Here is a 15,244-nt window from a genome sequence, read left to right on the forward strand (position 1 = left end):
AAAAACAAATGAAAAACTGACCGTTTGTCAGTTTACATATCCATTTTTGTCCGATACGTTTTTTTTTTTTTTTAACGGAAGGGAAATAGAGCTTTGATCAGTTTAAAAAAAAAAAAAAAATGATGACGAATACGGATGTAAACTGATGTAAATTAATGATCATCCATTTACATCCGTTTTTCCCTAGCGTTGCAGTGATGTCCATTTTTCGTCCGTCAACGGATGGATGAAAAACGGACAGCATGTGTGAAAGGGGCCTTAAGGTCACATTTATTTTAAATGGGCTGCAATTGTACTTAATCACAGCAAAAACTGCACCTGATCTGGTTTTTGCAGAGCATGCATGTTGCCTTAATGAGGAAAATGGACACACACCCCAATAAAAAAAAAAAAAAGTTAGCCAGGACAGGATAATCCTGTACACAACCATTATGTTTCAGTTTTGTAGCAAATCAGTACAAAGAGCTTGAAAATAAACACAGATGGAGCGACCTGCCCCCATCAATGGACTACAAGAAAAAGATTTTACAACGAATGCAAAAAATGATATTTCTTGTTCTAAAGAAACATAGGCTTGGGCAACATAGCAACAAAGGCCAACAGTGACGAGAAAAAAAAAAAAAAAACTTGAAAATTAGAGACCACCCGCAGCTCAAGAGCCTTCTGCAGGACAGAACGCCTTAAGGTGGCATAAGATGAGGCCTACATATTTACCTTGTAGACTTATGACCAGGTGGTAGCCTTGAAAATCTGGAAAAATGTGCTTGATAGCAAAAAAAGATAATGAAGCAGTCAGATTTGGCAGTGTGCACCTTGACAGGAAAGGGTGGAACCTGATCTTTAGACCACAAGTTTGGATAACGGGTCTGCATGAGCTACCTAAAATTGTGGAACAAAAAGCTGGGGCACCCCTATGGGTCCTTCAGGGATGACCAAAAAAAAAAAAAAAGGGATTAATTTTTCTGTAAGCAGCAGCAGATGAGAGATAAAATATCAAAAAACGAGGAAGTGCCGAAGACAGGTCCTTGTGACTTCAACATGCTCGCAAAAATTGAAGGATTGGTTTGGCAGAGCAAAAAGCAATCTCGTTTGTGTGTGAAACACCCCTGTGCTCTTGTAATCATTGTGACCACCACAAGTTTTACTATTACCTGGACACAATGACCTTGCATACTATGTAGGGTCAAACAGCTTTTGTCCCCCTTTGAGATTGACAGGTTTACGGTGCTCTTTACTCTTACAGCAGCATCAAGTGTAGCTAAAAGGAAGGGAGAAAGTGGGGAAAAATGAAACCAATACTTCTGTAGTAAGTTCATAGCAGAAAATAAAGAGGAATATTTCCCCAAGCTGAAGAGACAAGGAAAGGAAATGGACCAACAACTCCATAAGGACTTCCCAGACATATTGGCCTGAACTGAATAACGGAATTTTTGTAAAATCTTACCTGTAAAATTCCTTTCTCTGAGTCCGACAGTCGCCACCGCCTCCAAGTCACCACTATTGGGTATTGACTTCCGCTCCGCAGGAGTAGCTAGGCATAAGACTTAGTCAAAAAGAACAAAGGCATTTGCATATACACACCCATGGGGGCTGTCCCACTAGGTCAATACCCCCCTGCAGTGACCACTCCCAACTCAGTTTGGTAGCATAGCAGTAGGTAATAAGAAAACAACCCCAAAAGAGGGGCGGGGGCGGCGACTGTCGGAGGACTCAGAGAAAGGAATTTTACAGGTAAGATTTTACAAAAATTCAGTTTTCTTACGTCCTCCGACAGTCGCCACCGCCTCTAAGTCATCACTATTGTGAGTGTAGATATGAGGGGTGGGAGATGCAACCGTAGAAAAGGCAACGCAGTACCCACATCAGAGAAAGGAACCTTACACGCACAGTAGAGGAACCTTCTGGGCAACAGAAAAAAACAATGCTCAACAGGAGCAACAGCCCAGGAAAGTAAATACCAACAGCCAGGGACCCATAAAAAAACAAGGGTCCTTTATGGCACTGCCGCACTGAGAACTTTGCAGCCAAAGGAGGCATCAGCTGATGCCAGGACATCTACCTTGTAGAATTTTGAAAAAGTGTGCACCGACGACCAAGTCGCAGCCTTGCACACCTGGGCCACCAAGGCACGATGCCAATAGGCCCAGGACGCACTCACAGATCTGGTAGAGTGCGCCTTAACAGGGAAGGGCGGAACCCGTTCCTTCAAGGCATAAGCCTGTTCAATGGTCTGTCTGATCCATTTGGCAATAGTCGCTGCAGACGCAGCCATGCCCTTCCGAGGTCCCTCAGGAAGGACAAAGAGGGAATCCGTCTTCCAAAAGGATTCCGTAGACAGGTAAACCCTGATCGCCCTGACATCATCCAAGGAATGCAGAGCAACCTCCTTAGGACGCTTAGGCTTCGTACAAAGCGAAGGCAGGACAATGTCCTCATTAAGGTGGAACTCCGAGATCACCTTCGGAAGAAAGGAGGGGGGCGGACGCAAGACCACCCTATCCTCGTGAATCCCCAAGTACGGGGAACGGCAAGACAACGCCGCCAGTTCCGACACGCGAGCCGAACTGATCGCCACCAAAAAGGCAACCTTCTTAGACAGCAGAGGCAACGATATCTTCCGTATGTTTTCAAAGGGAGCATGCTGTAACACGGACAGAACCAAGTTCAAGTCCCATGGAGGTAAGGGCTCCTTCCTGGGAGGAGCCAAATGTCGCACACCTTGAATGAAGGTGCGAACCAGGGAATGAGACGTCACAGGGCGTTGGAAAAGAATAGCCAATGCGGACACCTGGCCCTTGATTGTGGCCAGCGGCAGGCGCTGGTCCACCCCAGACTGGAGGTAGGCCAACACTCTCGACACAGAGTACGAGCGAGGGGAGAACCCCCTGGACTCACACCAGGCGAAATAAGCCTTCCAGGTACGGTAATAGATCTTACCAGAAGGGGTTTTCCTAGCCTTGACAAGGGTAGGGGAGAGACCCCTATAACTTAGGAACTGGGTCTCAACAGCCAGGCTGTTAAAGCCAGCGACTGTAAAGCAGGATGTTTATAGCAGGGGGGGGGGGGGGGGGGGGGGGAGTACCGCGCTTTAAAGGTGCTTAGTGCATACTATTCATATAAATGCATTTGCTTTCAGTGCTTTCAAATATTAATAATATAAATCCCTTGTGCTTAAAATTATATAAATTTTCTCCAGTGCATAAATATTAATAAAAAATTAATTAATATCTCTCAAATATAAAATATTTCTTATGAGTGATGTAAAAATTAGTGCTTCAAACAATCCTTAAAAATTATTATAAAGGTTATTAAATAGAGTGCCAGTGATACAATTATGTGCTTTTGAGCCTACAATAAATATATCATTCAAAAGTGGTAAAGTGCCAAAGTGTCCTTAAATTAAGTTGAAATAAATAAATAAATAAAGCTGTGTGTGTTCAAACGACTCTTCTTTCCCAAAACTCATGCAGGTGCTCTTCCATGCAGTGGCCACTAGGTGTCCTAAGCGCTCACCTCAATTGCCTTTACAAACAGCCTTGTATTGTTTTGCTCATGTGTAGTATTTCCTCCTTCTCTATGGTTTATGGATCCGGCTACTGATACCCACACTTTTCCTTTATCGATCGATATTCCAAGGGCTATGTGTGGAGCCGTTGTATCTCCAAAATAAATGGGGCCACAATAGTAAAGTACCGTTTGGTAATTTTATTAAAGTAGACTTAAATGACAGACTCACATTTTACTCCGTCTTTCCAAATGCATAACACTTGTGTTGCCGCTACGTCACTTCCGGTTTGGCGTCCTACGCGTTACGCTGCGTGCCCACACAGCTTCTTCCACAGCTTCGGGAGGGAGGACTCCTCCTCCGACCAAGTGCCCTGGGCAGACAGGTTGCCCAGGACTCCACCCCAGCACGACAGGCTGGCATCCGTGGTAATCACCGTCCACAACAACGGACGGAAGGACTTGCCCTCCGACACCACCGGGGACTGGAGCCACCACAGAAGAGCCAATCTGGTCTGATGACTCCATGAGACACTTAGATCCAGGGACTGAGGAAGTCTGTCCCACCTGGCCAGGATCTCCGCCTGGAGAGCCCGCGTGTGAAACTGAGCAAAGGGTATCGCCTCGAAGGCCAAAACCATCAACCCCAGGCCCCGCATACAGGTCCTGAGTGACGAGGACGGATTGTCCCTGGGGGACCTGATCTTGTCCTGTAAGGTCCGGAGCTTGTCCTCCGGCAAGAACACCTTCGCCTGAGCAGAGTCCAGAATCATTCCCAGATAGGGAAGGCGAACCGATGGAGACAACGTTGATTTCTGAACTTTGATTGTCCATCCGAACTCCTGTAGCGTCTGCACCGTGGTGGACAGATCGCGCAGTAATTCCTGGCTGACACTCGATCTCAGAAGAAGATCGTCTAGGTACCCCAAGACCGCAATGCCCTGTGCCCTCAACAGGCCCAGAACCGGCGCCAGCCCCTTGGTAAAAACCCTTGGAGCCGAAGCGAGACCGAAAGGTAACGCCACAAACTGATAGTGGTCCTCTGTGATAGCAAACCGAAGATACCTCTGGTGACCCTCGAAAATGGGGATGTGCAGATACGCATCCTTCAGATCTATCGAGGCCAGGAATTCCCCTGGACTCAGGGAGGCCACCACCGAGCGGAGAGACTCCATACGGAACTTCCGAACGCGCACTAAGTGGTTCAGCGCTTTCAGGTCCAGAATAGGACGTACTTTGCCCTCCTTCCTGGGCACAGTAAACAGATTTGAATAAAATCCTCGAAACCTGTCCTGATGAGGTACCGGGACAATCACCCCCTGAGCAAGAAGGTCCTGCACCGCTTGGTGCAGGTCCTGCAGACGCCCAGGAGGCAAATGAAGATTTTATGGCAAAAAATCTGTTCCCTGGCCGGGATAGGAATTCAATCTTGTACCCTGATCGAACTATTTCCTTCTGCGGGTACAAGCAATACCCGCAGGGATCGCATCAGGGAGCCACACAGGCACAGACATGGGGAACACACAGCAACACAGGACTGCCACCCCAGACAGAGGTCCCACACAGAAGTACTTACCTGTACCAGACGGCGTGGGCAGCCTCTCAGAACGGAAAGCCGCTGTCCTCATCTGACAGGGAATGCCGTTAGCCAGGGACATTACACTGCAGCATCGCAGATGTGTCCAGTGAGGTAGCCACCTCATGGCTGCATCCCTGCTGCGAGCAGGGAGGGGTCGTTCATAATGCCAGGACGAACCACGGCTGAACGCTCGATGGCGGGCTGGGGGTCCATCTGACTCTCTGTCAGTCCGAATCCCAGCACCGCATGAATCCATCTTCTTCCGAAGAGTCGACTAAAACTAAGCTGACAAAATAAACCGCTATTAAAGTAAGAAAAAACTGACATTTTTAAAGAAAATCAAAGAAAAAAAAAAAAGATTAGATAGGCTGAGACTGTAGCCCCAGCACAGGGAAGCCTAACTACTCCTGACGCTAGGCAGAAAGAAACTGAGTTGGGAGTGGTCACTGCAGGGGGGTATTGACCTAGTGGGACAGCCCCCATGGGTGTGTATATGCAAATGCCTTTGTTCTTTTTGACTAAGTCTTATGCCTAGCTACTCCTGCGGAGCGGAAGTCAATACCCAATAGTGATGACTTGGAGGCGGCGACGGCGACTGTCGGAGGACGCAAGAGAAAGTGGAGTTTTCTGTGAAGTAGAACACCAGTAGAAGTCAACTCTGCAGATGGAACACCAGTAGAAGTCACCTCTGCAGAGGGAACACCAGCATAGATCATGAACTGGGAATTTGCACTAGTTGACTTACTGGGGAACTTTCCAGGATTTCTTTGTGAATTCTGAATTGATCAGTTGCTCTAAACTACAGGAGAATGCTCCTTAAGATCAAGGCAGTCACAGACGGACCACCAGTATAAAATGAGAAAACCTGTGTTTGGTGGATGACCAGAGAGACTTCCAAGATTTAACATATCTGGCATAAATCTACCAGCAGCTGTTGATAACTGAAAAATCTGCCAAACGAAGAGAGAAAGCAGAGCTAAGGAAAACATGTCCACTATCCTAAGGACACTAGAAAAAAGCTAAAGCATGATGGGATACGTTTTTGTTGCTAGAGTTTCTCCGAGAGGTGGCCTGAAAGTCTAAAAAATTCTTGTGTCCTTAGTTTGGGATAAACTTTGAAAAAGGAAATTCTTTTGTAAAATTTTACTCCCCAATGGGGAGATTTCACTTTACTCCTGTCCCTCTGACAACAGGGCAAGAAATTAGGGAAGCTATAAACCACCATCCTGAAGACAAAGGCAGTAATAACCTGATAGACCTAGCATTTTTATTTCTATTTTACTGAAAATAAAGTTAAGTTGCAGTCTTTGTTCCAACTGGAGAGATTTGTAATCATGTTATGTCAACAAGTGAAAGCAAATCCCCCGGATGGGGATCCAGACGGCAAAGAAAACATGACCCTGGTTCTATGCCTTCACTACTTTGTTCAAAAGGGCGGGAAAAAAAAGATCAATGCCTACATTACAGCATTTAATCTGCAAGCGCCCTTTGAGATTTTTTTCCAACAGTAGCATGTTATATGAAATAAATCTATGAGATACATATAAACTTACCTCTTAAAATCTGATACAAAAAAACTTTGACATGGTCTGAACTGAGAGGCTGAGGAGAGACGATGATCTTATGGAGGTCACTCTGCATTAACTCCGTGACAACATATCTGAGAGTTCAGTTAAGGTGAAACCAGGACAATGACGTAAACTGATTTACTCTGACAAGGACGACAGATATAAAACATTAATCAAACCAGTTTACAGCCTTACAAGAGGAACTTAGTGAAACCAAAATGTACTAATATGCAAGAGCAAGGGAACGGTTTATACATTTCAGTCCTAAAAATCTTCAAGCAAGCCTGGATCATTGTTACTTTGTGCTGTGTAAATGTACTGAAATAGATTTGTCAAAGTTCAGTTACTAAAACTGAGGACTTCCAAATGAGACTGAAGTACTTTCAAGCATCCAGTGCAGTGGAAGAATACCAAGTTAAATGGCACAACCTGCTAGCATGCTCAATTAAAACATTCTTACAAGTAGTGGCTGCCATAGGTGTGCGGAGCCTTTTGCATTAGGGTGTTCATCCCAAAGCTCAAACCCACATGTGAGCGTGCAAATATCTATATACAGGTGCATCTCATAAAATTAGAATATCATCAAAAAGTTAATTTCAGTAATTAAATTCAAAAAGTGAGACTCCATTACACACAGTGATACATTGCAAACATTTCTTTTTTGATGATTATGGCTTACAGCTATTGAAAACCCAAAATTCAGTATCTCAGAAAGTTCGATTACATAAGACCAATAAAAAAAAGAATAAATAAAAAAAGGACTTACAGAGTATACACCTATTTGGGATAATGGAGGGTTAACTGAGTTCATGGGATTGGAGAATATCCGTAATTGGAAATGGAAAGGAGTATTAAGACTATCTCAAATATATAAAGCAGGGACTTGGAGGACATTCCAGGAACAGAAAGAGAAATTTGAGCTCTTAAAAAGTAGTTTTACATGTATTTACAATTGAGACATTCGTTGACCACACAATTGAAGAAAGGAGGATTAAAATGGAGTAAAATCCTGGTATTGAAAAATCTGATAGAGGCTATATCCTTAATTTCAAAGCTATACCAAAATATACATGTAAAAGGACTGGAAAAAGACTGTCAGTTGCCTAGTAGAGAAAAATGGGAGGAGGATGTGGGGAAACTGACAGATGTACAGTGGGATGGAATAGTAACCGCAATAGATACATAGTTTTACATAGTTCATAGAGCATACTATACACCAAAATGATTGATCTCTTTTGGGGGACGGCTGCATGCATCTTGTCCTAGGTGTGGTGCCGCAGTTGGGTATTTGCTGCATATGCTTTGGAGGTTCCCCAAGTTGCGCAGATATTGGGAGGAGGTACTTGATAAAATAAACTTAGTTTCTGAAATAAATTTACGACCGGATCCGGTACTTTGTGTATTGGGGTATATGGAGAAGGGAGTAGGTTATGGAGCTAAGCGACTAGCAGTCTTAAGATGTTTGTACCAACCTAGAAAAGCAATTACAGGGAAATGGATAAAGCCTAGACCAACAATAACAGATTGGTTGAGAATGGTTAAAAATATAATTATAGGAGAAAAGCTAGCTTATACAAAGGGAGGTATAAAAAGATTTGAAAAGCATGGTTAGAAACTACCGGACTGAAGCCCGAGATGTTTGAATAGGTAATATAACTACTTTAGCTGGGACATGGGAAGGGGGGGGGGTAAAATAAAGGGTTATTGAATGATTATTATCCTTGGATGGGATTTTCTTGATTATTGAAGAACACAAATATAAGCTAAAAAAAAACATTTCAGTAATTGGTGAAAATCCAAAATAAAATATCTCAGAAAATTAGATTACATAAGACTAAAAAACAAAAAAAATATTTTTAATACAGAAATGTTGGTTTACTAAGAGCCGGTTAACACTGGGGCGACCTGTCAGGCGACCTGGTCGCCTGACAGGTCGCCTGCCATAGAGAAGCTGTGGACCCGTTCTAATAGGAGCGACACAAGTCGCTCCGGCTTAGAAAAAGGTTCCAGAGCTTCTTTGGGGCGATTTGGAGCGACCTGCATTGACTTCAATTACATGAAGTCCGTGCCGGCCGCTCCGAGGTCGCGGTGCGAGCTGCGCACCGCGACTTCACAGGTCGCTCGGCAAAGTCGGCTCGCCCCAGTGTGAACGGGGTCTAAAAGTATGTCCATGTACAATGTAGCATGCACTTAATACTTGATTGGGGCTCCTTTTGCATTAATCACTGCATCAATGCGGCATGGTATGGAGGCGATCAGCCTGCGGCACTGCTGAGGTGTTATGAAAGCCCAGGTTGCTTTGATAGTGGCCTTCAGCTCATCTGGATTGTTGGGTCTGGTGTCTCATCTTCCTCTTGACAATACCCCACAGATTCTCTATGGGGTTTAAGTCAGGCGAATTTGCTGGCCATTCAAGCACAGTAATATCACGATCATTAAAACCAGGTATTGGTACTTTTGGCAGTGTGCTGAGGTGCCAAGTCCTGCTGGAAAATGAAATCAGCATCTCCAGAAAGCTGGTCAGCTGAGGGAAGCATGAAGTGCTGTGGAATTTCCTGGTAGAGAGCTGCGCTGATTTTGGACTTAATAGATCACACTGGACCAACACCAGCAGATGACATGGCTCTCTAAATCATCTTTACTTTTTTCTTTCAACCCACGATCCCACCAGTAAGCCTGATATTTTTCAATAGAACAAGCTGTCCAGACAAAGTAATTAGAAGATGGAGACCACTTAACAGTGACAGAGGTGCTTACAATCTTTATGTTTCGCTTTCGTGTTACCGTTTCTGAATCTGCTAGTCCATTTAACATTCCCCTCCCCCCAGATTAAAAATGCTGCTGTGCAAAGGTGTCTGTAGCTACTCCATCAGGAATGTAGGCACCTTAAAGCAGAGGATGTGTTACTGGCCAGATCACCAGGCGAAAACAATGAGGAAAAGAAAACAAAAAAGAAAACTAATGCATCCACCAAACCTAATGATTGGTAAGCTGCAATATAACACATTTTTGCTTTAATACCGCTTGAAGCACTGACTTTGGATATCATTCACTTAACTAAACATGGGTGAAAGTAGCAACACCTAGGATTTTTTTTTTCTCATTTCTAATCAAGTGGAATTTTTTGGACTTTTTTTTTATACACAAAAAGAAAACCTGCAATGCATTCCATACAAAGACCACAAAGCCCAATATAGTAATCAGTGTACCATTAAGGCCTTAAGGACGTTATAAAAGCACCAGTAGCGTTCGTTGTAGAAAGCTGTAGCTGTAATAGAAGTTTTGTGGCAGCGTTTTTAGCTTCTTTTTTTTTTTTTTTAGCTCCCACAAAAACGTATGGCTCAAAAACTCTGATAAACGTCGAATAACCACAATTTTACACCTAGAAAAATTCCACTTAAAACCCACTAGTTCTGGGGTTTTTCCCCAGCCAGAAAACACACCTGTCAAAAAAATGTTGATAACAGCCTAAGGGCTCTTTCACACGGTCCGCCTCCGCAGGCGGATCCGTGCTGCTCAGTGGGGATCGTTCCGCGATCCCCGCTGAGCCGACGGATGACAGCTCCGTCTCCGCTTGCAGTGCGGAGAGGGAGGTGTCAGCCCCCGCTGCTCTCTATGGGGAATCGGATGAGAGCGGACCGCCTGTCCACTCTCATCCGATCCCATCCGATCCAATCCCCAGGACGGATGGAAAATAGGGTTTCCATCCGTCCGGATTTCACGGACAGGATCGGATGCGGATGGCAGCGGGTGTCAGCAGACATGTCACCGCTGACATCCGCTGCTCCATAGGGCTGAATGGGGCATCCGATCAGATCCGCCTAAAAAACTGACAGGCGGATCTGATCGGACCGCCCGTGTGAAAGAGCCCTAAGTGTTTGCAAGGACATGCTGGGAAGTTTACTGGCTGCAGAAAAAAAAACACCTGAAGCTATAAACAGCAGCGGTAAAAACGTCTAGTGTGCATGAGGCCTAAAGGCTCCAGCAACCACTTTACAGCTAAAATGTATAATGTACAACATGCATAAAAGACAAAGTTCCATGAGTATTCTCAACAAATGATGTATTCTCAGAATTCGTATAATAAAATCACAGTAAAGCTTTAAGACTCGGTTCACATATATGCGATGCGGGAACCCTGCGAATCCACTGCGGGTTCCCACATCGCATTCAAATCGCAGGCAGTTCACACTGCCATATGCGAATCGCTGGGGGTGCCAATACAAAGTTAACGACACCCCCAGATCAGTTTGCATATCACAGTGCGAACTGACAGTTTGGACATGAATCGGATCGCATTGGTGTGAACCAACATGCGATCCGATTCTGCTGTGGACCTAAAAAATGGTCCTGTGCATGTTCTGTCTGAATCCAATGCAAATTCGCACAGACATCGCATGCGATTTTTAGAGCAGTGCGCACTGAATCACATGTGATGTCTGTCATCGCTATAGTGTGAACCGGGGCATACTGTAGAGGATGTGTCCAGATTACCAGAGAACAGACCACAATTTTTGACATTTTTTGGGCATCCCCAGTGGTGTGGTAATTTAAGTCGTAACTGGTTTTTGAACACTAAGTGGCATGCTGACCTCAAATGTCTAAGCCTCTAGCTTAGCACTTAATTCTAACTTTCATGACTATTAGTTGTAAGAATCTTAATGGTGAATTAGGAAATAAAGGACAATAGCTGACAAAAAAGCAGCTTTTCATTTATGGAAATAATCTGCAGGAGATTAGCTCTTGGTTAGATTACTATTTCTATAAAAAAATATATAATATATTTCTGTTATCACTGAAGAGTAGGGATGGGCCAAACGACCCCCTGTTCGGTTCGCACCAGAAGTTTCGAACATTGCGAAAGTTTGGAACCAACACGGTGCAACCACGATCGCCGCACTGTGTGCCTCCGCGGGTGCGCCAGAGAGGCTGTTCTGGTACGCCGTCATATGACGGCGTTCCAGAAAGAGAGCCGCACCGCTCCACAATTTGACGGTGGGTGGGTGGGCGGCAAGTGGTTAAAGTGAAAGCATCAAAATGAGAAAAAATAAAAATGAAAAATTCCTTTCAATATAGTGCCTCGGGGGTCCCCTAGTCTACCTGCAAAGTGGCACATCTGTTCTGTGTATAGAAGCTGCTGGAGAAATAATTGCATTTATAAAGTGAAGAAAAAAAAATGACATTTTCCCTGCAAGCCTTCTTTATTTTGTAAACAACGGTTTGGAGCTAGTCTGTATGATGAGGCAATGTGAGGTCACACTGGGAACAAGATTAGAGATTTTTTTGATCAATTCTGGTGTCTCTTCCGCAGACTTTGGAAAGAAGTAACAGGTGCGGAAAAATTGGTCTTTGGGTGTCTGTGGCGCCTTTACACCGTAACCCTATAGAGGTACTCTTGATGAAAGCAAGAATTTGCCTTGCTGTCAAAAACTGAAATGATATGCACCTGTCAAACTGGTGCAGAAAAATGGGTCTTTGGGTGTTAATCGTGCCCATGAAACCTATACCAAAAAAAAAAAAAAACGCTTATTTCAGATTAAATCAACACCCACAACACTAGGCAGCCTAGAAGTCTTGCAGAGATTCCACATCCCAAAAACACATTGGCATCATAACTGCTGGTAAACCAGGACTTTGATAAATGTCAGACGATCTACAGAGTCTGTGGACAGATGCGTTCTATTATCTATCAGTAACAAAACCTCCGGAACCACCAAATGCCCGTTCGGAAAGCACGCTGGATGCAGAGCAGCTCGATGCCGGGCAGCCCAGCAGCTCAATTGCATACTGGGCAAGTTCTGGCCAGTGGTTTATTCTCATGACCCAGTGGATCGTCAAATGGAAAGCTCTCCATGTCTGTTTTCGTTCATAGATAATCGTCCACCATATGATGCAGACGTTGCCGATGGGATGTGGAAGCCAAAGCCCTGGGCAGCGAGGATCAAAATAAATTGTGAAATGCATCACTTAGACGGCCGTCTTCTCCACCGCTCCTCTCTTAACCAACAGAAGCCTGGAAACTACGTTTTCCACAACACTAACTGACCAGAGTTGGGAGAAGCATTAGATAAACTCCTCTTTAAAGTGTTCTCAAGAGCTTTCATCTTCTGCACCCTCTGTGGGTGAGGTGAGTTCTGAGACTTTCCCCTTGTAATGGTGGTCAAGGAGGGTTGCCAACCAATAATGATCCTTCTCCTTAAAGCCTGAGGGAACCCATGCACCGCAAGTCTGCAGGGACATGAAAAGCAGACTCCCCGGGGGCACTGAGAATTACAGTATCTGGAAATGCCTCCTCCCAGCCACATACTACTTCCAAGGGTCCTGGGGATGGAAAACCATCTGTTGAGGTTTGACGTATGTCTTCCTCCGCTTCAATGCCTCCAAGACTGCCAGAAACCTCCTCCTCCCTCTCCTCTTGGGCGTTCTGTGGCGTAGGAAGAATGGTGTCTGCATAAAGCGGGCCATGAGAGGAAAGGAAGTCCTCCTCTTTCTCCCGCTGTTTTCTCTTAAATGCCCTGTCCATAATGCCACCCAGAGTCTGCTCCAGCAGGAACACAACAGGGATTGTGTCACTGATACATGCATTGTCACGGCTCACCACCCTTGTGGTCTCCTCAAACGGTGACAGTACAGTGCACGTATCATTTATAAACCGCCATCAAAAAGGCTGTCATTGTGCCATACTCTCACAGGTACTTGTTGACGGCCCTCTTCTGCGGGCAGCTTCTGAAGCATTGCCAAAGTCGAGTTCCACCGGGTGGGCATGTCACAAATCAGGCGGTTTACAGGCAGGTGCAATTCCAGCTGAATTTCAGCCAACGGATTTTACGGTAAGTCAAAAATCCCATTTTCTCTTTCGTTCATTGACGGACACAGCTCCTGATCTTTCTAACCATTGGGATGTCCCGGAGCAGTATTAAACATGAGGGATGGGAACAGCGAAAAAATACATTCCCAAGACTAACTATACCAGGTAAAACAGGAGCTCAACCCAAACTGGAGCTAACCTGAAAAAACAATACATCCTCAAAGAGGACCAGATCCTCTAAACAGCAGCCTAGAAAAACCTTGTGGCCAAAGAAAGCATTCGCAGATGCCAACACATCCACTTTATAGAACTTTGTGAAAGTGTGTACCAACGACCAGGAGGCCGCCTTGCAAACCTGCGCAACTGACGCCTTATGAAGGAAAGCCCAGGAGGCACTCAGCGTCCGAATAGAATGCACCTCAACAGGGAAAGGAGGAATCCGACCATGGATGGAATAGCCCTAAACCACCGTCTGTCTGATCCATCTGGAAAAGGTCGCAGGGGAAACGGACAACCCTTTCCGAGGCCCATCCGTATGCACTAGGGCTGCAACTAACGATTAATTTGTCTGTCGACTATCAATCTATCGATTATTTTTACGATTAGTCGACTAATCTAACGATTATTTTTATTTTATTTTTTTTGCTTAATTGAGTGTTTTTTTGATTAGCTAATTAATCCTGTAATTAATACAGACCCCTCAGTAAGCCGACTCCCAGTACAGACCCCACAGTAAGCCCTCCCACCTAATACAGACCACTTAGTAAGCCAACCTCCCAGTGCAGACCCCTCAGTAAGCCCTTCCACCTAGTACAGACCACTTAGTAAGCCCCCCCTCCCAGTGCAGACCCCTCAGTAAGCCCTCCCACCTAGTACAGTATGTACTAGGTGGGAGGGCTTACTGAGGGGTCTGTACTGGGAGGGGGCTTACTAAGTGGTATATGTACTAGGTGGGAGGGCTTACTGAGGGGTCTGTACTGGAAGGGGGGCTTACTAAGTGGTCTGTACTGTACAGACCACTTAGTAAGCCCCCCTCCCAGTACACTAGTACAGACCCCTCAGTAAGCCCTCCCACCTAGTACAGACCACTTACTAAGCCCCCCCCCTCCCAGTACAGACCCCTCAGTAAGCCCTCCCACCTAGTACAGACCACTTAGTAAGCCCCCCTCCCAGTGCAGACCCCTCAGTAAGCCCTCCCACCTAGTACAGACCCCTTAGTAAGCCCCCCCCTCCCAGTGCAGACCCCTCAGTACGCCCTCCCACCTACTACAGTCTGTACTAGGTGGGAGGGCTTACTGAGGGGTCAGCACTGGGAGGGGGGGGGGCTTACTAAGTGGTCTGTACTAGTGTACTGGGAGGGGGGCTTACTAAGTGGTCTGTACAGTACAGACCACTTACTAAGCCCCCCTCCCAGTACAGACCCCTCAGTAAGCCCTCCCACCTAGTACAGACCACTTACTAAGCCCCCCCCCCCTCTAAGTGGTATGTACTAGGTGGGAGGGCTTACTGAGGGGTCTGTACTGGAAGGGGGGCTTACTAAGTGGTCTGTACTGTACAGACCACTTAGTAAGCCCCCCTCCCAGTACACTAGTACAGACCACTCAGTAAGCCCTCCCACCTAGTACAGACCCCTTAGTAAGCCCCCCCTTCCAGTGCAGACCCCTCAGTAAGCCCTCCCACCTAGTACAGACTGTACTAGGTGGGAGGGCGTACTGAGGGGTCTGCACTGGGAGGGGGGGCTTACTAAGGGGTCTGTACTAGGTGGGAGGGCTTACTGAGGGGTCT

General features: G+C 45.6%; 1 protein-coding gene across 1 annotated transcript in view; it reads right to left on the reverse strand.

Moving 5' to 3' along the window:
- NLK (nemo like kinase) overlaps positions 1-15,244 on the reverse strand; it is a 371,107-nt gene that overhangs the window by 100,357 nt on the left and 255,506 nt on the right. Inside the window, exon 4 of the mRNA XM_082244542.1 lies at positions 6,637-6,743. Within this exon, the coding sequence (XP_082100668.1) occupies positions 6,637-6,743 (107 nt within the window). The remainder of the gene's footprint in view (positions 1-6,636; positions 6,744-15,244) is intronic.

This window comes from Pelophylax lessonae (genome assembly GCF_965119305.1).
Source record: "Pelophylax lessonae genome assembly, chromosome: 2".
Taxonomy (NCBI): domain Eukaryota; kingdom Metazoa; phylum Chordata; class Amphibia; order Anura; family Ranidae; genus Pelophylax; species Pelophylax lessonae.